At 43.0% G+C, this 24164-nt stretch overlaps 2 protein-coding genes across 2 annotated transcripts; one reads left to right on the top strand and one right to left on the bottom strand.

Annotated features, from left to right (window-relative positions):
- The first annotated feature begins 13300 nt into the window (after nucleotides 1–13300).
- On the top strand, nucleotides 13301–23613 carry si:ch211-106e7.2. The gene is made up of 3 exons (XM_041849567.2): nucleotides 13301–17411; nucleotides 22310–22372; nucleotides 22599–23613. Exons 1-3 carry the CDS (start codon nucleotides 13328–13330, stop codon nucleotides 22727–22729), a joined length of 4278 nt encoding a protein of 1425 aa, XP_041705501.2. The 5' UTR covers nucleotides 13301–13327; the 3' UTR covers nucleotides 22730–23613.
- LOC123481960 lies at nucleotides 18808–21239 on the bottom strand. Its single transcript, XM_045207862.1, has 2 exons — nucleotides 20105–21239; nucleotides 18808–20018 (listed from the first exon to the last, which is right to left on the bottom strand). Exons 1-2 carry the CDS (start codon nucleotides 21152–21154, stop codon nucleotides 19551–19553), a joined length of 1518 nt encoding a protein of 505 aa, XP_045063797.1. The 5' UTR covers nucleotides 21155–21239; the 3' UTR covers nucleotides 18808–19550.
- Nucleotides 23614–24164: the final 551 nt, after the last annotated feature.

Here is a 24164-nt window from a genome sequence, read left to right as displayed (position 1 = left end):
GCCAGTATCCAGCAGCAAAGGCAAACCCACCTCACCCAGCTGCACAGTGCATGTCCTGAATGACACATGGTTGGTGGAGACGGTTCGGATTTCCGTGTGTTCATGTTGAGAGTGAGATGAAACTAAGGGCCTGTTCTGGGTGGAGCTAGTAGCAGGGGCAGAACGACACACTTTCGCAAAGTGATTGTATTTTGAACAGTTCTTGCATATTTTCCCACGGGCTGGGCAGTTTGAAGCCCTTGAATTGTGAGAGCTAGCCCCACAGTTGCCACAGCTACTTCTGTTTGTTTGTCTGTGTGCCTGCTGCACGGGCATGTCGGTGTCTGTGTCCATGCAGCTATCGACGCGGGAGGGCGTGCGCAGCGCGTGATCGTTGTAGTGCGCCTGCTCGGGCTGAAGCTGCTGCGTGAGAATGGCTGGGGGCCGAGTGTATGCTGCAGAGCTGTCTGTTAGCATAGAAGAGCATTCCAACGCCGCTTCAACCTGGAGTGCTATTTTAATAGCTCCATCTAGTTGTAAATTATCCGATTCCAAAAGCAGTTTCTCCCTTGTCTTTTCACATAACGTCCCCTCTATCAACTGATCCCTGATGATCTCGTCCTGAAGTGTCCCGTAGTTACAAGAGCTAGCCAAATCCCTCAGATTAGCCACGTAGCTTTGAATGGACTCACCCGGCCGTTGGTGTCTCTTCCGTAGCCGGTAGCGTCGGAGGAGCACTCGCTCTTTCCGGCGAAGTGGTTCCGTAAGAGGCTGACTGCAGCAGTGAATGTAGGAGCCGATCCAAGCGCTCTGAAAATCCTCTGTCCCTCTGTACCAAGGCAGTGACGGAGCAGTGCTGTCCTCCACTTGTCGGAGATTGTAGAAAAGTCCATAGCTTCTAGATAAGTGTTAAAACTATCAAGCCAGTTATTCCACGGGACTGGAGGTTCGCCAGGCACGGCGAGGAATGGTGCTGGCGGTGGTAAACTGAATTCAGCCATCTTCGTCGCCAATGTTATATCTAGCCTAGTTGTAGAAGAACGGACATCTGCACAGTTTCACATTGTACATCACTCTGTCGTTTAATGACATGTGCCACACATTCTGACAACCCATTCATCCGTAACGCAGCACACTGTCGTAAACCATAACAACGTACAGTACGACGTACAGCACGTCGTACCATACATAACAGAAGTCAGGAAACGTATTACAGATCATCTGGCTGTATATACGGCGGAGCTGATGGCCATACTGTTGGCCTTGCAGTGGCTGGAGGAAGTCAAACAAGACAGAGTAGTTCTTTGCTCTGATTCATGTGCAGTGTTAATGAGTCTCCAGTCCTTTAGCTCACGTAGCAGACAAGACCTGCTTTATGAGGTGCTACAAACCCATGGCAGGATTACATTTTTACATTTACATTTTAGTCATTTAGCAGACGCTCTTATCCAGAGCGACTTACAGGAGCAATTAGGGTTAAGTGCCTTGCTCAAGGGCACATTTACGTCATTTAGCAGACGCTCTTATCCAGAGCGACTATAAATTGGTGCATTCACCCTATAGCCAGTGGGATAACCACTTTACAATTATACTTTTTTTTTTTTTTTAAATTTTTTTTTTTTTGGGGGGGGGGGGGTAGAAGGATTACTTTATCCTATCCCAGGTGTTCCTTAAAGAGGTGGGGTTTCAAATGTATCTGGAAGGTGGTGAGTGACTCCGCTGTCCTGGCGTCGTGAGGGAGCTTGTTCCACCATTGGGGTGCCAGAGCAGCGAACAGTTTTGACTGGGCTGAGCGGGAACTATGCTTCCGCAGAGGAAGGGGAGCCAGCAGGCCAGAGGTGGATGAACGCAATGCCCTCGTTTGGGTGTAGGGACTGATCAGAGCCTGAAGGTACGGAGGTGCCGTTCCCCTCACTGCTCCATAGGCAAGCACCATGGTCTTGTAACGGATGCGAGCTTCAACTGGAAGCCAGTGGAGTGTGCGGAGGAGGGGGGTGACGTGAGAGAACTTGGGAAGGTTGAACACCAGACGGGCTGCGGCATTCTGGATGAGTTGTAGGGGTTTAATGGCACAGGCAGGGAGCCCAGCCAACAGCGAGTTGCAGTAATCCAGACGGGAGATGACAAGTGCCTGGATTAGGACCTGTGCCGCTTCCTGTGTAAGGCAGGGTCGTACTCTCCGAATGTTGTAGAGCATGAACCTGCAGGATCGGGTCACCGCCTTGATGTTAGCGGAGAACGACAGGGTGTTGTCCAGGGTCACGCCAAGGCTCTTCGCACTCTGGGAGGAGGACACAACGGAGTTGTCAACCGTGATGGCGAGATCATGGAACGGGCAGTCCTTCCCCGGGAGGAAGAGCAGCTCCGTCTTGCCAGGGTTCAGCTTGAGGTGGTGATCCGTCATCCATACTGATATGTCGGCCAGACATGCAGAGATGCGATTCGCCACCTGGTTATCAGAAGGGGGAAAGGAGAAGATTAGTTGTGTATCGTCAGCGTAGCAATGATAGGAGAGGCCATGTGAGGATATGACAGAGCCAAGTGACTTGGTGTATAGGGAGAAAAGGAGAGGGCCTAGAACTGAGCCCTGGGGGACACCAGTGGTGAGAGCACGTGGTGCGGAGACAGCTTCTCGCCACGCCACTTGGTAGGAGCGACCGGTCAGGTAGGACGCAATCCAGGAGTGAGCCGCGCCGGAGATGCCCAGCTCGGAGAGGGTGGAGAGGAGGATCTGATGGTTCACTTTATCAAAGGCAGCAGACAGGTCTAGAAGGACAAGAGCAGAGGAGAGAGAGTTAGCTTTAGCAGTGCGGAGAGCCTCCGTGACACAGAGAAGAGCAGTCTCAGTTGAATGACCAGTCCTGAAACCTGACTGGTTTGGATCAAGAAGGTAATTCTGAGAGAGATAGCAAGAGAGTTGGCTAAAGACGGCACGCTCAATAGTTTTGGAAAGAAAAGAAAGAAGGGATACTGGTCTGTAGTTGTTGACATCAGTGGGATCGAGTCTTGGTTTTTTGAGAAGGGGTGCAACTCTCGCTCTCTTGAAGACGGAAGGGACATGGCCAGCGGTCAAGGATGAGTTGATCAGCGAGGTGAGGTAGGGGAGAAGGTCACCGGAGATGGTCTGGAGAAGAGAGGAGGGGATGGGGTCAAGCGGGCAGGTTGTTGGGCGGCCTGCAGTCACTAGTCGCAAGATTTTATCTGGAGAGAGAGGGGAGAAAGAAGTCAAAGCATAGGGTAGGGCAGTGTGAGCAGGACCAGCAGTGTCATTAGACTTAACAAACTAGGATCGGATGTCGTCAACCTTCTTTTTCAAAGTGGTTGACAAAGTCATCCACAGAGAGGGAGGAGGGGGGGAGGATTCAGCAGTGAGGAGAATGTGGCAAAGAGCTTCCTAGGGTTAGAGGCAGATGCTTGGAATTTAGAGTGGTAGAAAGTGGCCTTTGCAGCAGAAACAGATGAAGAAAATGTAGAGAGGAGGGAGTGAAAAGATGCCAGGTCGGCAGGGAGTTTAGTTTTCTTCCATTTCCGCTCAGCTGCCCGGAGCTCTGTTCTGTGAGCTCGCAATGAGTCATCAAGCCACGGAGCTGGAGGGGAGGACCGAGCCGGCCGGGAGGATAGGGGACACAGGGAGTCAAAGGATGCAGAAAGGGAGGAGAGGAGGGTTGAGGAGGCAGAATCAGGAGATTGGAGGGAGAAGGATTGAGCAGAGGGAAGAGATGATAGGATGGAAGAGGAGAGAGTAGTGGGAGAGAGAGAGCGAAGGTTGCGGCGGCGCGTTACCATCTGTGTAGGGGCAGAGTGAGTAGTGTTGGAGGAGAGCGAGAGAGAAAAGGATACAAAGTAGTGGTCGGAGACATGGAGGGGAGTTGCAGTGAGATTAGTAGAAGAGCAACATCTAGTAAAGATGAAGTCAAGCGTATTGCCTGCCTTGTGAGTGGGGGGATGGTGAGAGGGTGAGGTCAAAAGAGGAGAGGAGTGGAAAGAAGGAGGCAGAGAGAAATGAGTCAAATGTAGACGTAGGGAGGTTGAAATCCCCCAAAACTGTGAAGGGTGAGCCATCCTCAGGAAAGGAACTTATCAAGGCGTCAAGCTCATTGATGAACTCTCCTAGGGAACCTGGAGGGCGATAGATGACAAGGATATTAAGCTTAAATGGGCTAGTGACTGTGACAGCGTGGAATTCAAATGAGGAGATAGACAGATGGGTTAGGGGAAAAATTGAGAATGACCACTTGGGAGAGATGAGGATTCCTGTGCCACCACCCCTCTGACCAGATGCTCTCGGGGTATGCGAGAACACATGGTCAGACGAGGAGAGAGCAGTAGGAGTAGCAGTGTTTTCAGTGGTAATCCATGTTTCCGTCAGCGCCAGGAAGTCGAGGGACTGGAGGGTAGCATAGGCTGGGATGAAGTCAGCCTTGTTGGCAGCAGAACGGCAGTTCCAGAGGCTGCCTGAGACCTGGATTAAACAGATGGGTATTCAGATAAGATTTACTTGGGTCCCAGCCCATGTGGGGGTGGAGGGGAACGAGGCAGTAGATGAACAGGCTAAACAAGCACTTAGTAGTGGGGATGTTGATGTTGAAGTGTCAATGAGCAAGGCAGAGGCAAAAAGACTGATATATACAGTGATGGTGCAGAGATGGCAGGAGCAGTGGAATATAAATAATAAGGGAAGGCATTTATTTCAGGTACAGAGGAAAGTCAGGGAGGGGAGGACGGCAAGAAGGGACAGAAGAGAGGAGGCTATTTTTACAAGATTAAGGGTAGGACACAGCCAGTTGAATAAGACATTAAATGTGATAGGAAAGCATCCAACAGGAAAGTGTGATTATTGTCAGGAAACAGAGACCGTGGAGCATGTATTGCTACAGTGTGGGCAGTATCATAGGGAACGAGAGAGGATGAGATCTAGTATGAGGGAGAAGGGGATACAGGAAATTAGTTTAAAGAGTATATTGAGTAGAACTTCATTAGATATAGTCTCAAATATTTTGTTATCTTTTTTGAGAGCAACGCTGGCAGGTAGGATTTCGATTATCCGTGTCTCTGGCACATTCTCCAGTACAGTAGGTGGCGGTAAGGCACCATAACGTTGGATGCCAACCGCAGATAAACCCCACTGAAGAAGAAGAAGAACAACAACAAGAACAAGAAGAAGTGTTGTTTAATACAAACAGTTCCGCAACGTAGTAAACGTTCAAGCGAAATTAATGCACCTCAGAAAAAGTGACCGTAGCAAACGTTGTTGGCGTGGATGCTGAAGCTGGAGGCAAATTAGCAATTTGAGGATTACGGGTTTTAACGGACAATGTCTCTTTAGAATAATCTGTAAGTACCCTTTTTAAAATATAATTGTAGGTCTCTCTTACTAACATGAAGCACAGCTGGACAGCAGATAACTTCAGCCTACAGCTTGAGTTTTCTGACTAAAGCAAGGCAATTTTGTAAGGCAGTGTTTATTTGGCTGACAGAAAATGAGGAAAGTATTCATTATTTGACTAAATGATCCTGCCTGATATTGTGATTTTTAATATTTTTAGAATTCCAAAGCAACTCAGACTAGTGGCTTTATTTCACTTGATACCACGTGACACCGGGTGGTCCGGTGTAGCTGACTAAAATCAACTCCATCTTGAAGGAAGTTTTCTGATGAACTCCATCAACTGAGTTGAGCAGAGAACAGGCTTTGTGGAATTAATCTCCGAATAAATCGATTCGCCCAAGGTCAATACTTAAAAAACATGTAATTCTTAAACGCATACCTTGAATTAGTCAATTCGGCGCGAATTGAATCTCTGACGACAGACCTAGATCTCCAAATACTTATTGATCCTGTGCATTTTCGCTGAGTTGCCATCTTCGAGAAACAGAAATGAGCAAACAGTCAGTTGTATTTTATTAACTTTTATTGAAAAAGTAGTGATTTCAGCAAACAAAGAAAGGCATACAACTACAGAGGACAAACATAGGTACAAGGTAAGCCTTTCATAATTTACATTAAAGTAGGATATAGCCCTTGCGTGAATGATGTAGTCGTGCCCTTACAAAAAAGATTGCAGTTTTGAAACTGCAGTAGAAGTGCCTTAACTGCAGTCGACTTTGGACGCAGTGATTGCAGAATAACTGCAGTGTACTGCAGTTATACTGCACTCTAACTGCAGTTACACTGCAAAACGGTTGTTTTGGATGCAGTATTTGCGGGGTATTAAGGGCGGAGCTGAACACAAATCCTGGGGCCTCATTTATCAACTGTGCTTACATTTCTTACGATATTCTGGCCTATGTGGAGATGTTAGTATATGTATGCGCCACAAATTATGGGGATTATGGGTAATTTTCCAGTACATATGTTATGAAATGATAAGGGCTAAACAGAATAAGCATGATTGACACATTGTAATCCAGATGCATGCCTGGATAGTAAATATAATCAACACACTATGTAATTATCCTTTAACGTATGTATGTATATTATTTTTGGGCAAGTGTCCTGGTCACGCCACCAATAACTGTGATAAGAGGCAAAGGGAGGGGGAAACCCCTCCTAGAGAGAAATCAATTGGACTTTGGAAACCATAGTGGCATGGAACTAAAAGATGTCAACTATTTACATAAAGAGGTGTGACTATGTATGTTGTGTAAGGATGAAACTGTATAAAAGGAGAGCTCAGAGTTAGGATGGGCAGTTGCTCAATGGACCAGCTGGGCTTGTTACTTTGTATTCACAAGCTCCGGTGTCTGAGAGATATCTTTTGAGAAGTATTTCCACAACACTACCTGTAGTTCAGGGCTGTCTGGGGTCCCCGAGGAGAGGTTTGAAAACCACTGACCTACGACAGCTAACCTACGTTTATTAGATACGAGGGACTGATCTGATAACACAGCATGAATGACTCACTGAGTATGTTTACATGCACACTAATAATTTGATATTAAATTGACTTTGGCAGTAGGCAGATTATGCAATAGTTATAAATACCTTACTCTGATTATCTTAATCGGTGTAAGTTCAAAATTGAAGTAAGCGTACTCCGATTAAAACACCTGGTTTTCTGAGCAATCTTTCTAATTATTAAGACGTGAAAACTAGGGATGTTAACTGTTAACCGTTAATCGGTTAGCTGCAAAAAATAAATTTGACTGGTCTATCGGTTAATTTGCATAATTTCTGTGGGATTACATTTGCGCGTGTGTATTTCCGTTAGTCGTTAGCACAGCGTACAGAGCCTTGTTTGAGGAGTGGAATAGCCTACCACCTGTCAGACAGCGCGAGAGTAGCTCCTCAAAAAGCTTGTAGGCTACTGGAATGAAACCTGCTTTTGTAATCCAAGTCATTGCGCAACAAATAACAATTAAAATTCAATCGGGTGTTAACTTTGGTGACCACGATAAAAAAAAGTAGCTATTTTTATTTCTCAATCTCAGCACGTAAAGCGTGCCTCCCGTTGGATGCATAGGCTATAGCCTGCCTACCGTTGACTATCAGCGCGTCATCCAGGTAGAATTAGGAATTCCCCAGGGCAGCTGTCTAAGCCCCTTACTTTTTTCAATCTTTACTAGTGACATGCCACTGGCCTTGAGTAAAGTCAGTGTGGCTATGTATGCAGATGACTCAACACTATACGTCAGCTACTACAGCGAGTGAAATCGCTGCAACACTTAACAAAGAGTTGCAGTTAGTTTCAGAATGGGTGACAAGGAATAAGTTAGTCCTAAGTATTTCAAAAACTAAAAACATTTGTATTTGGGACAAATCATTCACTAAACCATAAACCTAAACTAAATCTTGTAATAAATAATGTGGAAACTGAGCAAGTTGAGGTGACTAAACTGCTTAGAATTTTTTGGCTCAGAACAGGGTAGCACGGCTGGCCCTTAAATGTACACAGAGAGCTAACATTAATAATATGCATGTAAATATCTCATGGCTCAAAGTGGAGGAGAGATTGACTTCATCATTACTTGTTTTTGTAAGAAATGTTGACATGCTGAATGCACCGAGGTGCCAAGGCAGCAGCTAATGGGGATCCACTAAAATAACACATCCTAGATCTGAATGATTGAAATAATCTCATTAAATACTTTTTTCTTTACATAGTTGAATGTGCTGACAACAAAATCACACAAAAATTATCAATGGAAATCAAATGTATCAACCCATGGAGGTCTGGATGTTTGGAGTAAACCTCAAAATTAAAGTGGAAAACCACACTACAGGCTGATCCAACTTTGATGTAATGTCCTTAAAACAAGTCAAAATGAGGCTCAGTAGTGTGTGTGGCCTCCACGTGCCTGTATGACCTCCCTACAACGCCTGGGCATGCTCCTGATGAGGTGGCGGATGGTCTCCTGAGGGATCTCCTCCCAGACCTGGACTAAAGCATCCGCCAACTCCTGGACAGTCTGTGGTGCAACGTGGCGTTGGTGGATGGAGCGAGACATGATGTCCCAGATGTGCTCAATTGGATTCAGGTCTGGGGAACGGGCGGGCCAGTCCATAGCATCAATGCCTTCCTCTTGCAGGAACTGCTGACACACTCCAGCCACATGAGGTCTAGCATTGTCTTGCATTAGGAGGAACCCAGGGCCAACCACACCAGCATATGGTCTCACAAGGGGTCTGAGGATCTCATCTCGGTACCTAATGGCAGTCAGGCTACCTCTGGCGAGCACATGGAGGCCCCCCAAAGAAATGCCACCCCACACCATGACTGACCCACCGCCAAACCGGTCATGCTGGAGGATGCTGCAGGCAGCAGAACGTTCTCCACGGCGTCTCCAGACTCTGTCACGTCTGTCACGTGCTCAGTGTGAACCTGCTTTCATCTGTGAAGAGCACAGGGCGCCAGTGGCGAATTTGCCAATCTTGGTGTTCTCTGGCAAATGCCAAACGTCCTGCACGTTGTTGGGCTGTAAGCACAACCCCCACCTGTGGACGTCGGGCCCTCATACCACCCTCATGGAGTCTGTTTCTGACCGTTTGAGCAGACACATGCACATTTGTGGCCTGCTGGAGGTCATTTTGCAGGGCTCTGGCAGTGCTCCTCCTGCTCCTCCTTGCACAAAGGCGGAGGTAGCATTCCTGCTGCTGGGTTGTTGCCCTCCTACGGCCTCCTCCACATCTCCTGATGTACTGGCCCGTCTCCTGGTAGCGCCTCCATTCTCTGGACACTACGCTGACAGACACAGCAAACCTTCTTGCCACAGCTCGCATTGATGTGCCATTCTGGATGAGCTGCACTACCTGAGCCACTTGTGTGGGTTGTAGACTCCGTCTCATGCTACCACTAGAGTGAAAGCACCGCCAGCATTCAAAAGTGACCAAAACATCAGCCAGGAAGCATAGGAACTGAGAAGTGGTCTGTGGTCACCACCTGCAAAACCAGTCCTTTATTGGGGGTGTCTTGCTAATTGCATATAATTTCCACCTGTTGTCTATTCCATTTGCACAACAGCATGTGAAATGTATTGTCAATCAGTGTTGCTTCCTAAGTGGACAGTTTGATTTCACAGAAGTGTGATTGACTTGGAGTTACATTGTGTTGTTTAAGTGTTCCCTTTATTTTTTTGAGCAGTGTATAAATACCCACCACTTTGCAATGTGAGCTTGAGGCTGTATAATTGTTTGAAACCTGAACATTTTACTTTATTTCAAATAATTAAGCATATCTTACCTTGCTTAAAACTAGCCTTGCGAAAATTCAGCCATAGAAATGTGGAGACAAATATTTGATAAAGACATTTTTCTCCTTTTCTATTGGTTTTCATATCAACTTTCTTTCGTTGTCCAGAAGCCAAAGGCACAATCCTAGTCATAGTAGCAACCCATCATAGTAGTTGCTGTTTGATTACCCCTCTTTCTAAGTTTCTAACTGAGATTTTCATCTCTGTCACTAATGGAACCGCTCGCATTAGGTGCATTGTTTAGAACTGTGTTTTCCGTGCTAGAGGCGTTACTGCAGACCGGGTTCATTCCCGGGCTGTGCCACAACCAGCCGTGGCCGGAAGTCCCATAGGACGGTGCACAGTTGGCCCATCGTGCCCATCGTGCTGTGGCGGGCCGGGTGCCTGCATGCTGCCCCCGGTTGCCAGTTGAACTGTGTTTCCTCCGACACATTGGTGCGGATGGCTTCCGGGTGAAGCTGGTGGCTGTTAAGGAGCGTGGTTAGGCAGGTCATGTTTCGGAGGACGCATGACTCCACCTTCACCTCTCCCGAGCCCGTTGGGGAGTTGCAGTGATGAGACAAGATCGAAATTGGGGAGAAAAAGGGGTGTAAAATACAAAAGAAAGCTCTCATAGTATTTTCTGTTGGTCTCGTCATTTTACTGTTTGGAAAAAGTTTCCCTGTTTGTTGACCGGTTAATAAGGGTCAGTTAGTCGGCAGCAAAATTGACAGAAATGTGCATCCCTAACGTAAACACCTTAATCTGCGTTCCAGCTGTGTATTTGATCTGCGCATGTGCTAGCACCAGCCAAGCAAGCCTCCCTCTTTAGCGTGAATGAAGTGTGTTTGGAACAACTGAATGTATGCGTCTTAGAAGTAGTTTTCACATACAAACTTTGTCTGAACTCAAATGCTTCCAAAAACTAACATTTAAGCTGTGCTAGAACGTTTATTTTGATTGCCGATTTTCTGCATTTTCAGAGTGCCATCAGGTAGCCTGATTTTCAGATGTCTTTGTAAACAGGATTATTAGAGACATCGTTCTTCTTGCAAAGCATGTATTGTTCTTCTTGCAAAGCATGTAAAAGTTTTCATCAAGCTATTATATTAACATGACTATCCACAATAATCACACTTGTGTGCATGTAACCGCACTCACTGACTGATGGAAAACAATGGACTATGGTTGATGCTACTGGCCTATCATAGTGATAAGTAGGGATGGGCATTTGACATAATTTCACTATTTCGAATAATATCATGATTTTTTTCCGGATATCCCAAGTTCCAAAGAATGTATAATACTCTTGACCAATCAAAATGCCGCAAATGCACATGAGGTAAACATCGGACGGGCTCCCTTTCTCCTGTAGTTTTTTTTTTTTTTTGCTAAGAGCAACAGTGAAAGATAGAACTGATTATGTTACAATAAGGTTCTGTTGTACATTTTTCTGGTAAGTGTATTGCATTGATCTGTGTCAGGTCTTGTGGAACCTCCGTTAGGTGTGCACCTGGGCTAAATGTGCAGCAATAGCTCAACGCACAGTAATAAAAACTACATTAAGAAGTTTTGTTAAATTAAGTATTTCAAATGTCATGGGGTGTCCTTGTACGTAACAATGTCACAAGTATAATTACATTTATAACATGTGGTCAGCCTTTCCTCTTTTTGTTTTCTATTGCTCCTTAAGCAAGGAGGGAGGCCGACGACATCAGAGGGCACCATCAGATCAACTCCTTGAATGGCCTACTCCATGACGTTTTCACCCATAAAGGAGATTTATTTTTTGCGATTTCACTTGTTTTTGAGAAACTTACCCCAACCAGCTATTCACTTCCTCATCCTCGTTGTGCAGTACGGGGGACCAAAAAAACATGAACAAATGCTCCTATAAATCATGAACAAATGCTCCAAAAATACCCAAATATGTCACCTCCCTGACTAAGGCCCTTCTACCCCGATTGCTCAGTTTGGCCTGGCGGCCAGCTCTAGGAAGAGTCTTGGTGGTTCCAAACGTATTGCATTTTAAGAATGATAGCGGCCACTGTGTTCTTGGGGACCTTCAATGCTGTAGAAATATTTTGGTACCCTTCCCAAGATCTGTGCCTCGACACAATCCTGTCTCGGAGCTCTACAGACAATTCCTTCGACCTCATGGCTTGGTTTTTGCTCTGACATTGACTGTCAACTGTGGGACCTTTATATAGACAGGTGTGTGCCTTTGCTAATCATGTCCAATCAATTGAATTGACCACAGGTGGACTCCAATCAAGTTGTAGAAACGTCTCAAGGATGATCAATGGAAACAGGATGCACCTGAGCTCAATTTCGAGTCTCATAGCAAAGGGTCTTAATACTTACAGTACCAGTCAAAAGTTTGGACACACCTAGTCATTCCAGGGTTTTTCTTTATTTTTTAAAACTATTTTCTGCATTGTAGAATAATAGTGAAGACATCAAAACTATGAATTAACACATGGAATCATGTAGTAATCAAAAAACTGTTAAACAAATAAAATATATTTTATATTTGAGATTCTTCAAATAGCCACCCTTTGCCTTGATGACAGCTTTGCACACTCTTGGCATTCTCTCAACCAGCTTCATGAGGTAGTCACCTGGAATGCATTTCAATTAACAGGTGTGCCTTCTTAAAAGTTAAGACCTTAATGCGTTTGAGCCAATCAGTTGTGTTGTGACAAGGTAGGGGTGGTATACAGAAGATAGCCCTATTTGGTAAAAGACCAAGTCCATATTATGGCAACAACATCTCAAATAAGCAAAGAGAAATTACAGTCCATTATTACTTTAAGGCATGAAGGTCAGTCAATCCGGAATATTTCAAGGGTGGCTATTTGAAGAATCTCAAATATAAAATATATTTTGATTTGTTTAACACTTTTTTTGATTACCCTAGATTTTTACCATTGGATACAAGCTAAATTTGTTACTGTGCATTTGTTGGGCTAATCCTGGTTTTTCATTTCAGAAAAGGTTACATTCTGCCATACCACAGGGCAGAAGGTGAGACTGAGAAGCCAAGGAGAATGCAGACCTCTACCTGGCCCCAAAGTGGACCGGATCAATCAATCACTGGACAATCCTCAAGTCCCCAAGTCACCAGTGGTCAGATGAGTGCGAATCCGAGCAGCTATTCTCATCAATATGGGCCGGTAAGACCAGCTGTGGCGTATACCCAAGGTAGGGAAGTCGGACCAGCGGTCCCATATACACAAGGTGGTCAATGCCTACCGCACAGCAGTCAAGTAACCAGTGGAGGTTACTGGAGTGGACAGACCCAGAATCAACAGGCACCCACAAAAGAGCAGGACATAATAGCCACTAGTCCCCTTTTGACATCACTCTTAACTAGCAATGCGGCTGCACAATCAACATGTGTTACATCACGAAGTGGAAACCATCACACCCTGCCCGGAAGGGTTAACGATGCATCTCAACCCACTTTCCAGCAGGGACATGGGTCTTTGGGTGTTAATAATAACAATCCACAGAGTTTGGTAAAGGATGGTCAGGGTGTAACCATTCACTGCCCCTCTGATATTAATGCACCACTGAATACAAATTGTATTTATCTCCAAAGCCCAGCAAGTGGCAGTCAGCAGCTGGTACTTGGCAGACAAGAGGGGCCTCCAGTGGTACCTCTGCTGTTCTTGCAATGGGTAGGAGTCCCAATCATGTCAATCATCAATGGACTGTAGTGAGTGGACAAGATTCAAGTAGGATGGCAGTTCAAGCTCCTCATCAGGGGTATCCACAAACACCAAACTCTTTGCAAAGTGTACAGGAGACAAGTAGCGTGCCATCAAAACCATCTCCACTGTCTCCCACAGCATATATACAACTGTTGTATTTCATTCAAAATCAAAACAATAACGGCAGGACTGAGATGAACAGGGTTCAACATGGCGCACCTGTCCAAACTGGCCCATCAAACCAGAGTCAAATGTATCCCTGTCAACCTCTCACGGACAGCAACAATCGGGTCAATGTACCAAATGCTACAGTGGGGCAGTCAATGCCAATGCATAACATTAGCCAGAATCCTCAATACAATGTTATGCATAACCCTTCTCTTAATAATGTTCCAAGATATCGCCCTGCAGGCCTTACCATCCCACCACAACAGAACAGACTTGCGTCAAATTGTGCAAATATGAACAGTCAGGCAGGGGCCATTGAAAATAATGCACACCATGTCCCATATCCTAGGCCCCATATCAAAAGCATATCAACCCTACATTACAAGGCAGACGGCACCTATGTTCGGGTATCCAACACTGGACCAACTTCATCTGTGCCAAACAATAGTATACAGTCGTCAGTCCAGCACACCCGCTCCTCCGCTCCTCCACCATTCCCAGGCCAGCAATCCCATGGACCCGTGCTGAACAAGACGGGACATATGGTTGGGGCAGGAGCACATTCTCTGCAACACGCACCAAACCAAGGGTCAGCCCATACCCTACGTAACAAGCCAAAAAACACCTATGTTCTGATATCCAACACTGGACCATCTTCATCTGTGCCAAATCATGGTATGCAGTTTTCAGGCCAGCAAAACTGTGAGTGTGTGCCTCCGTCATACCCCATAAGACAGGGCTATTACGTAACGGTAACAGAGGACAAAAGTGGAAATGGATTTAGAGCAGAAAATGTTATTTTGATTGGAGATAAACCTAATGAAAGTGCTCTGGTCCTGCAAGGATCATCTGCAAGTAATGCCCCCTCTGTTCTTACGGTGCAGAAGGCCATCGCAGTTGTACAACCACTATCGAAGTGTATGCAGACAAACACACCTCTCAACGTGGCGGATAGAATTCCCTTGACTACCCAAGGTATATCGTTCTCAACTGGTGGTGAAAATGTGAGTGACCCTGGGGAAGAATCTTGTGACCAAAGTCCATCACAAGCTCAAACAACCCTTACTGTATCTGCTTCTTTGACAAATGAATCTGGACAAGAGGTCCCCAAGGTCAGACCAGAAGCTACATTAGAATCGAGCGCTGAAAAAACACAGACTCAGGATTCAGAAACTTCTGATGTTGAAATGGCCAAGACATATTCATGTTTTGAGTCTGAACGGTCACGATCAAACTGCTTACATGTAGAGAAAGTGGATTCTCAACCATTATCTAATTTGGAATGTCAAGCCACTCAGAGAAAAGAGTTAGCTGGCACAGAAATGAACACTCATGTGAATGTTAACCAATTGAGTGAGGAAACAAATGAAAAAGTAGTTTCAGATGAGGACATTTTTGAATTGTCCTCAGTTCCTGTAATCAAATGGACACTTGGTAAATTGAAGGAGTTGGTAGACACTGTGCAACATCCAAAATGCTCTGAGACACCGGTTGAAAGCAAACTACTAAACCTCTATTGGGATGGAGATGGGCAGAAGCTTATGTATGCTGCAAGATCTGATATTTTACAGAATATAATGCGAGAGGTTCGATCTGTGTGTGGCAAAGATATGGCATCACAGTCTGTCATCTTTTCACAAGTCAGGTGCAAAAACTGGGCTCAAGTTGAAGAGAAATGTGTCATTCTTAAACATGATTCTGTTTACCCCGAGGTCCCGGGGCAAGAGTCCTCATGGTTGAACACCAATAAGCAGCTTGATGACATAGACAGGGAGTTTGGATTCCCTTGGTCACTAAGGTATGACCAACAGACTCTTCAAAGAGGAGATGAACAACCAAAACTGATTTGTACTGAAGATGAAAAATCTGCAGACTCTGCCAGTGACATGCAGACTGAGGTGATTCAGACGGAGAGACCAGCACCCTCTGATCCTAAAGAAATCCAAGGGTCAAGTTTGGTACACAGCTCTACACAGCCCCCCTCACCGGTTAAGAGAGAAAGTGAAAGCATAATTATTTGTGACCCATTTTCCTCCCTGGAGATCAACGTGCTGCCACCAGAAGAGGCTATGCGGTTTTTCAATGACCAGCTACTGCAAGACAAAGTAGGAGAAGACCAGCTGGAATTGCCAATGGATGTGGAGCTGAATGAGTTGAAAGATTACTCAGTGGAGGATAAATCATCTGAGGGAATAGATGTGAAGTTGACGGCGGTAAAATTTGAAAAGGAAGGGGATGTCCAATCAGATGATTACTGTTGCCTCTCACGTTGGAAGGCAGTGTTCAGTGGGTCCACCAATTCTTCATCCTGCAAATGCCAGTACAAGACTGAATTGGGTTCGGCAAAGGCCACTGTGAATGCGAAGGCGTTTGTCGAGGGAACTTTGGCTGTTGAACCGAGCACAACAAGTGCAGGACAAAGGGAAAGCCTGCATTTGTGTAAATCAAATGGCACAGCAGAAGGAAAGAGGGAAGGGAATCCTGGGAAAAATGGGAATCCCCAATCATGGAAATCTACAGGCATTGAATGCCAAACTATTGTCTTGTGTGATAGTGAATCTGAGACTGATCGCCCATACACTAATGGGGCGAAGAGCTTGCCTTTGTCAAAACCCCCATCACTGCGCCTGCCCATCAACTGCCCAAACATTGTTGAAGTTAAAATTGAAGATGTCTTCTCGAGCTATGAAGACTTTCTTAAAGTGTCCACCCCAATGTCCGAGCTAGTGTTGGACAATGTACAGCCACAACAGAAAGAAATGGAATGTGTACAAGCACTTAGTGTCACTTTGGAAGAAAGGAACCCTAGGGGTAGTGAAGTCATTCCTACAGTTACCATTCCTACTTCTAATCTGCTACCCCAACCAGCAGAGAAAATCAGTTTCCTAACATCACTCTCCTTGGCACAAAGATGTCACAAGCATCTATCTTCTAAAAGAAATCATAGCTGCAAGGTTAAACAAAAAGGGGTTGGACACAAGAGATGTGTTGAAGGTCCTCATTCAAAATTATCTGTCCCAAGAAAGCGAAGGAAAATGAGGGAAGGTTTGGTTCCCTTCTTTCAACTTGTTCCTGAGGTCAACTTGACTGACACAGATGATGATGATGATTTCGAGCCCCCCAATACAAGTACTTCTAAATCTTTGCAACCTTTTGAAGGTCGCTCTTTTTCCAATCTCCAGAAGCCAGCAGAACCTGGAATTAGGACCAAGATTTCGAGGGTCAGCATAGTAACTCTGGCCTTGTTTGGTTCCTCGCACCAGAGGACAAATGGGACTGTAGCAACTGGCCAACACAAGGACCATAATTCTTCTCGACCCAGACCTTTTGCAGACAAAGCTCCAGCACCTCCTATAACCCTCAGTGTGAATGTCAAGTCCGAGACCAGCCCTCCAGTGGAAAGCCTAGTCAGACAACGGATCTTCAACGAGTGGGAGAACAGTTTTGTGCCGACAAAGAAGACAAAGTCCAGAGGCAGAGCATCAAGACTACGAAACCGAAGAGGCTTTGCTCCAAAGATTGTTTGTGCTGAAGTTGTCAAAAATACTGTTGCCTCCACCAACACAGATGGTAGTGCATTATCCTCTGAAAGACGAGCCACACCAGAAAGAACCGCAAGGGCCAAGCAGACTTTTCGGCACATTGAAAGAGAGAGAATCTTAAATGGCCTGAAACTCAGACTGAAGAAATCTAAGATTGAGGCAGTGCCATCCAGCAAACCTGATGCAGTGGAAAAAAGTACAAATAAGATCAGGAACCCTGCTCTTTTGCCTCTTGAGGAGAACAGTGTTCTGAGGTTCAGTGTGCTGCCAGAGTCGTTCAACTTCAATGATGGGCAAGAACCCATGGACACTCGGACACAGACGGGTTCAATGAAGGGTAAGTAATACCAAAACAGATATCCTTGCTCTGTCTTACTTAGGGCTGGGCGGTATAGCATATTTTACTGTATACCAGTATTGATGCAAGGACCGGTTTGGGTTTGAACTTTACCTTCTATAACTGTATTTCAGTGTTTGGTTTGTTAAATGTGATATGCAACTCTGGCGCGTGTCACAATAAATCATGTTAGCCACTAATGCTAATCGCTAATTATCTGGCTAACTAGCTATCCAAATGTAATCAGAGTCGGAGCAAATGTAGCTAGCCAATATACATCCTGATACCATTGCTGATGTAGGCCTACATCAGTATGTCTCTAAATCGGAGAGGAATCGACTGGCTGTTTGTTTAGCAATACAACCGATCCGTGCGCAACTATGTAGCAAAACAGTTGTTTAGTTGTTGACATGTAAACTATATTTCTTCAATGTTTATTGAAAATATAAGTGCTCATTGTGCAAATGCATTTGTCTCTCAAATACATTGTTACAGTTGTTGGTTAGCTTGCTAGCTAATTTTAGCCATATTAGCATTGACATGAAATCGGTCAAAACAACTAGCTGAAACAAGTCACGATTCCCCACATGACAGTTTCTTGTATTGTTGGTATTTATCTGGCTATCCAGAATCACAACAACTCACGGACTTCTGTCCCATTTGAAGCGTGCAGATAATTTTCGTGACATTTTCAGCTAACCCATCTTTAGGCGAAGCATGATTTGCTAGATAGCTAGTTAGCTACATGACGTAAGAGAATACACACAAAATGTAACAATTGTATAGGGTCCCCTAGGAAACACTGACCAACACTCTGGTTCCTGTCCTGTCAAAATAATTCCTCCCTGGCTTATTAATTTGTTGTCATGTCAAATAACAATGTGTTAAAGTAATGCCCACTATATACCAACTATTGAATTACAGTAATCATGATGTTTCCATGATTTCAACAGTTCACCAATAAACTACTGTAGGCCTAGATTTCTTTGCCCATATCTATCATGCAGCCCTACGTTATTGAAGTTGGAATGAACAGTATAAAACAATTAATGTAGAATGCCACATTGAAATTAATTAATTCTTCAACTATGGTACTCTTTGAGCTAGACAGTTTCAGAAAATAAAAACATTTCTACAAACAATTTTTTAGTATCAGTTGGTTTCTCAATCTGTCTGGAAACCTTCCCTGAAGTTGGCTGTGATGATTTGTATTTACTAATATATATTTTTTGCCATTTTTATCTGACAGTCATTTCCATCACATAACAAAACATGTATTTTTAAGAGAAAATAATGAAATATCTTCTGTTATAAATATATTTGATTAAATAGCACACACATATCTGTTCAAATTTGTAATTTATAATTTTTTTCAGAAATGTAACTGTAAAAATTTTACAATGTTTACACTAAAAAACACCTAAAACTAGGTCAATGGAACATTTCATTTTCTTATCATAGCTCAAAATCATATATTTCTCTAAGTGTATACACAAATCTTAGCCCTAACTGCACAATTATCAACACCACTGAATATAGTTGGTTTGATTGTATGTTTTTTATATGTTTTACTTTAAAATATGTGTTGTGGTGGAAATGACATGGCGTGGCGGAAGAGACAGTGTGTGGCGGAAATGACAGATAGGCAACTTCCAATTAAAAACAATTTTTCTACTGCTCTATGTGGTGAACCAGAGCAAATCAATAAGCAACAGCATTTGTGAACAAAAACATATCACCAATATTTTTAAATTAAAAACAATCCAAAAAATGAAAAAACATGAATTTGTGTTAAAAATCTGCAAATCATTTCTTCACTGTTTTCTACATGCTGAACTAGAGCAAACTAGTACAAACTAGAGCAAACCCTTTATGTCATCATTACCTTAACATAACCTTAATATAACCAGTTGAATAACAGATAAAATAGGCAATATATTTTGAAATTGAAAACTTATATGCCTATGCTGAACCAGAGCAAACACTCTGTACTTAAACATTACTGTCATGTGTGTTATATCGTAAATCCATGTACTGTCAAACGTAATCATGTGGAATAACAAGTTGAATCTGACTAAATAGACATTGTATTTGCTAAATACTGTATCTGTCAAACTTTCATATGGGCCAGAGGTTCAGTTATGTTTCATGGTCAAGAACAGAGCATATTTCTTTCCAAACTGTTGGCTCCACCATCACATGCCTCTTTGTTACTGGTTGAGGCTCTGGGACCAGCCTGATCACATCTTCTGGCCGGTACCAAATAACATCGTCTCTCATAGGCCAGAAGAACTTGTTTTTGCCAATATGACTCATGGTTCTCACCAGAGCACAACCCTCAGGGTCCACATCCTGTATAATGCCAGGGTAAGGATCCCCATCATACCGTACCACACACCAACTTCCAATCAGTCCCTCATGCAGGTCTATGATGGGTTGAGATGTGCTGGTAAGTGTGCTTGAACTTGGTGATCCCAATGCAGTCTCCATGTTCTGTGCTCCCAGTATGTTGACTTTTTTTAGACCAAAACACTGGCAAGGATGGGGATCTGCACAAAAGCAGCTGAGAACTCGCCAAGAAATCTCCTCCAGTCTTGTAGAGACAATCTAAAAGAACAAAGTGCATTTGAATACTGTGGAGATATAAATTGAAAAATGTTAAACTCTCATAACAAAAGTGACATGTGTGATACCTGATGTATCTGCATGGTTCCTTTGATGGTCAGCAGGTCATCAGGAAGGAGACTATCCATCTCTTCAATTTCCCCCTCAGTGATGTACATTAACTTGACAGTTGATGGCTGGTTAAGCAGTTGTTCATACAATACTTTTCCAGTTGGAAGGTCAATGCCCTTGGCCACAAGCGAGTCTGCTTGGCGCTTAACAGCCGCACCAATTCCATCAGCTGGGCCCTTCCCATGTCCGGCCTCCAGAAAATTCCAGGTCACCTTTTTGAATCCTAGCTCATATGGTACTTTGCTCAGGAAAAAAAAGTTATTTTTTGACCTATACTGAGTGGTTGGGCCATCACTTATGACATGCAGGGTGGTTGCAGCTGTGTTTTGTTGTTTGAGGTAGGGAAGCACTTTTTTGAGGTGAGCCCAGATTTCAGATGGGTCATGGCGCATTGAGGAACTAATGGTGCAAACAGACACAACACCGTTATGGAATAGGAGTGTCTTCTTTAATTGCTTGCTTTCTTGCTGCATCTGTTGCTTTGTTTTCATTTTAGGTGACTCTAGGATCCCCAGGTTCTTCTTCAGTCGATTACTTATTTTTTTGTATTTTTCAACTTTTCTGAGGGCATCCTCAAGCTTTTGTTTAATGTCATTAAGATCTCTGTACACCTTTGCTTTTGCCTTCGCAACCTTTTTTCTCCCTCTTTTCCTCTGTGGAGTTCTCTCTGGTGTAGGCTCACACAGCTGAGGTGTTTCAGGGATGTCTTCTGCATTAACACTCATGTTGTCTGGTGATGGTGGTGGTGTTGTATGTGCCATGAAACTATTCACTGCTGAGACCATTTTCCATTTCCTACGTCTGTTTCGTTGAGAAATTCGCCACTGTCTTCTCATTTTTCGTTGTTCTCTTTTCGGCATTTCTGTCACAGATTTAACAACACCTTGTTGCTTTTTCTTCAGGTATCTTTCTCTGTCCTTCTTGAGGGACTCTGCATATTTAAGTGGATATGATTTTATTCTTTCTCTGTATGATCTTGACCTCTGTGCTGTGGTATTGCTTGCCATCTTAAAGAAAGAGCCAAGACATCATGTCAAACCTACTTATCTATTGTTCTCTTATTTACCAACAATATTGTAATATTGTTAAAACTGTTTTGAATTTAGTATCAGTATTATAGCCCAAATAATTTGCTGTTTAGCACGAACAATGTCATTTCCACCACAACCTGTCTTTACCACCACAATGAACACCGTGGTGGAAATGACTGTGGTGGAAATGACATTTCCCCACTTTCCCTCTAAAATCTCATGCTATGTTAGCCTGCTAATATTAGTTTTAGAGTTAGCATTAAATATACACAAATTACACATTATTAAATTAAATGTATCCAGTTATTTTTACGTCCATGTGAAATATGAGCTGTTTGGAAATGACGACCAATAAACATACTCTCAGTTTTACTCATATTTACCTTGATTTTTTCTTCTTTTCATTACCCCCTGTAGAGGACACCATTTCATCCAGCCATGTGTTCCACTGTGGAGTTTCTGTTGCTATGGTTACTAAATATACAAACCTAAAACACTGATCCCAGGATTCTATTTTGTACAGTGTGGTGGAAATGACAGTGACCCCAAGGGACAAGGGTTCTATTTATGAAAAATATAGGAAAATGTGAATATGTATCACAATATATAATATGTAGAATTGAAATAAATGGTATTTTATCATTTGTACTTGAAATCTACATTATTTAAATATTTAATTTAGAATTAAGCGAGGTTGAAGATACAAAGTCTGGCTTAGGGACAGAGGGAAAACAGTAAAAACCATGCATAAAAGGCCTCATATTATATAATAAAAAGAATGATTGAGCCATGATACATTTTTTATAAGTTCCCCTTAGGGTGGAGTAAGTATGACAAAAACAAAAAAGAAGAAATGTTTTTTAGTTTTTATTATTTCATCCAGGGACAAGAAAAGTACCATAGTTAAAGAATCACCCTAATGTGTTGCCACCCTAGGGTCCTGAATATTTAGAACTTGTATTATTCAAAAACATAAAATACGGTCATACCATAAATTTGAACAATATTGTGATACGATATTTGAGCCATATTGCCCAGCCCTAGTCTTACTCCAATTATGGTTACTCCAATAACAGTTACCTGTAATTAGACATTTATCCCTTTTCACAATGAAACACTTTTTCCCATAAGAAATGGCTGGTCCTGTTGCTGCAACGACTGAGAGTCCTAAAACAATAGTCCGGAAATCCCAAGGTAATAGCGCATGCTATCTATTCAACCATATGTGGAAAATGTATGTATTGTGGCTTCCTACATTGCACGTCTTTTGTATGTAAAGTGTTTTTTGTATCTGGAATGTGTTTTTTGTATCTATGCCATTCCAGATCTCTTAATTTTCTGTAAAATGTGAGGATGTCTGTTTTTGTTGAATTTATTTATTGTTAAATGTATTGTAACAAATGAACTATTACACTCCCAGTAGGTTCATGGTCTGCTGGCCCTCAGAAGAGATATTGTCCTCTCACCTCTTCGACCACTAAAGTCCCCAAGTCTTCCTCCACTGCCTTCCAGGAGTTTCAGAGGAAATTCCAGCAGCTATCCCAAGACTAGTTTGTATTCCCTCCTGTTATGAAATGGAGGAGTGGAGTGAGGATTGTTGACAATCTGATTCTTGTAACACGTTTCCCATGGAAATATAGGCTGCGTACAATTTCTGTTTTTTGTTTATGATTACCTTTTTTATAACTAAAAATGCAGAAATGCAGAAATTGACCTTATTGTGGTAAGGTTGGGCAGTTCATAATACAGTTATTTATCGTAGTTATCGTTTTATATTCTTAAATGACTTAGCCAATATATCTGACAGTATCTTCTACCTCAGGCCTGACGGGTAACATTGCGAGACTTTGTCATTAAAAAACATGAACAAAAGTTTTGTGGGCCATTGGGTGGCAATTTTTTTTTTAAGTTTTGGGTAAATTGTATTTTATGCAAACCTCATGTTTACTGTTTGAATGTTTCACAGAATGTGAACTATGCCAAATTCACTGCAGTTTGTTTGAATTTGTAGGCTACATAATTTCATCTCTTGACTCTTACTTTCTACAATCTCATACCTTTTCAATGGTTACATTATCAATAGTTATTTTGCTGGAGTTTAAATCGATTCCTTTTGTTGCCACAGGATGAGCAGTACTGTACAGTTCAAGATACTAAACAAAGTTGCATTGCAGTAGTTAGACCTTTGTATTCTGGTTCTGTATTTCAGTATATAAGCTTTTATAGTTCTTCGTAGTTATAGATTCAAATTTGACGCTATACGTATGACGGAAAAAAACAATCAACACTGACAGGAAACGTGTGTGATTAGTAACCACACCTGGTGCATTACCGTATACTTGTAACCTATTTTTTTTTACCTAGTGTTATTTCTTTAATATGTTGGTTTATTTTGTTATTTGTTTCTAAATAAATATTTTACGTACTTAAATTGATATTCATGTCTAGAGCATCCTTCTTGTATATTCTTGTTGATTTTAGAGGGTACTCGCAGGCTGGGTACATTCTGTTGCCGCAGCCAAACGTGTCTGTTGGTTAGGTGTGAATGCTAATCCAGAGCAATTAGCACTAGTCTGTGACACTGTTGGGCATCAGTTGGTTAGGCTCCCAGGGCTGTTCTGGAATACAAACAAAAGTCGTTCTCACAGGAGACCCTTTGAATTCTTAGGATGTTTTTTGATGGCCTCTTTAACAACACCTTTGTTTTACACCTCCACCTTTGTTCAGACACTCAGAACGTGGAGGTTGTTGCAGAATGTCCAGAACGCTTATGTTTCTAGCTTCAACAATGCAGCAATATCTAGCAATACAATAACACACACATAATCTCTTGTTCTTTCTTAACTTTTGGATTAAGATTTATCAGAAGCGCAAGGTCAGAACGAGCAATGTCAGAGTCCAGAATATAAATAAATATACAGTATATGTATGTGAATGAAATGACGTAAATGTAATGTAAATGTTTCCTGATTGTGTTAGGATGTTC

Source organism: Coregonus clupeaformis, chromosome 26 (assembly GCF_020615455.1).
Source record: "Coregonus clupeaformis isolate EN_2021a chromosome 26, ASM2061545v1, whole genome shotgun sequence".
Lineage (NCBI taxonomy): Eukaryota > Metazoa > Chordata > Actinopteri > Salmoniformes > Salmonidae > Coregonus > Coregonus clupeaformis.
The sequence above is the reverse complement of the archived record's forward strand: the minus strand, read 5'-3'. Positions and strand labels throughout refer to the sequence as shown.

Excerpts from the sequence above, each read along its gene's own strand:
- si:ch211-106e7.2 (XM_041849567.2), top strand. The coding sequence starts at position 13,328 with ATGGGTAGGAGTCCCAATCATGTCAATCATCAATGGACTGTAGTGAGT. Across the intron at positions 17,412-22,309 it reads ACAGACGGGTTCAATGAAGG|AAATGGCTGGTCCTGTTGCT; the intron begins GTAAGTAATACC and ends TTTTCCCATAAG. Across the intron at positions 22,373-22,598 it reads AATAGTCCGGAAATCCCAAG|TAGGTTCATGGTCTGCTGGC; the intron begins GTAATAGCGCAT and ends TTACACTCCCAG.
- LOC123481960 (XM_045207862.1), bottom strand. The coding sequence starts at position 21,154 with ATGGCAAGCAATACCACAGCACAGAGGTCAAGATCATACAGAGAAAGA. Across the intron at positions 20,019-20,104 it reads GAACCATGCAGATACATCAG|ATTGTCTCTACAAGACTGGA; the intron begins GTATCACACATG and ends TTGTTCTTTTAG.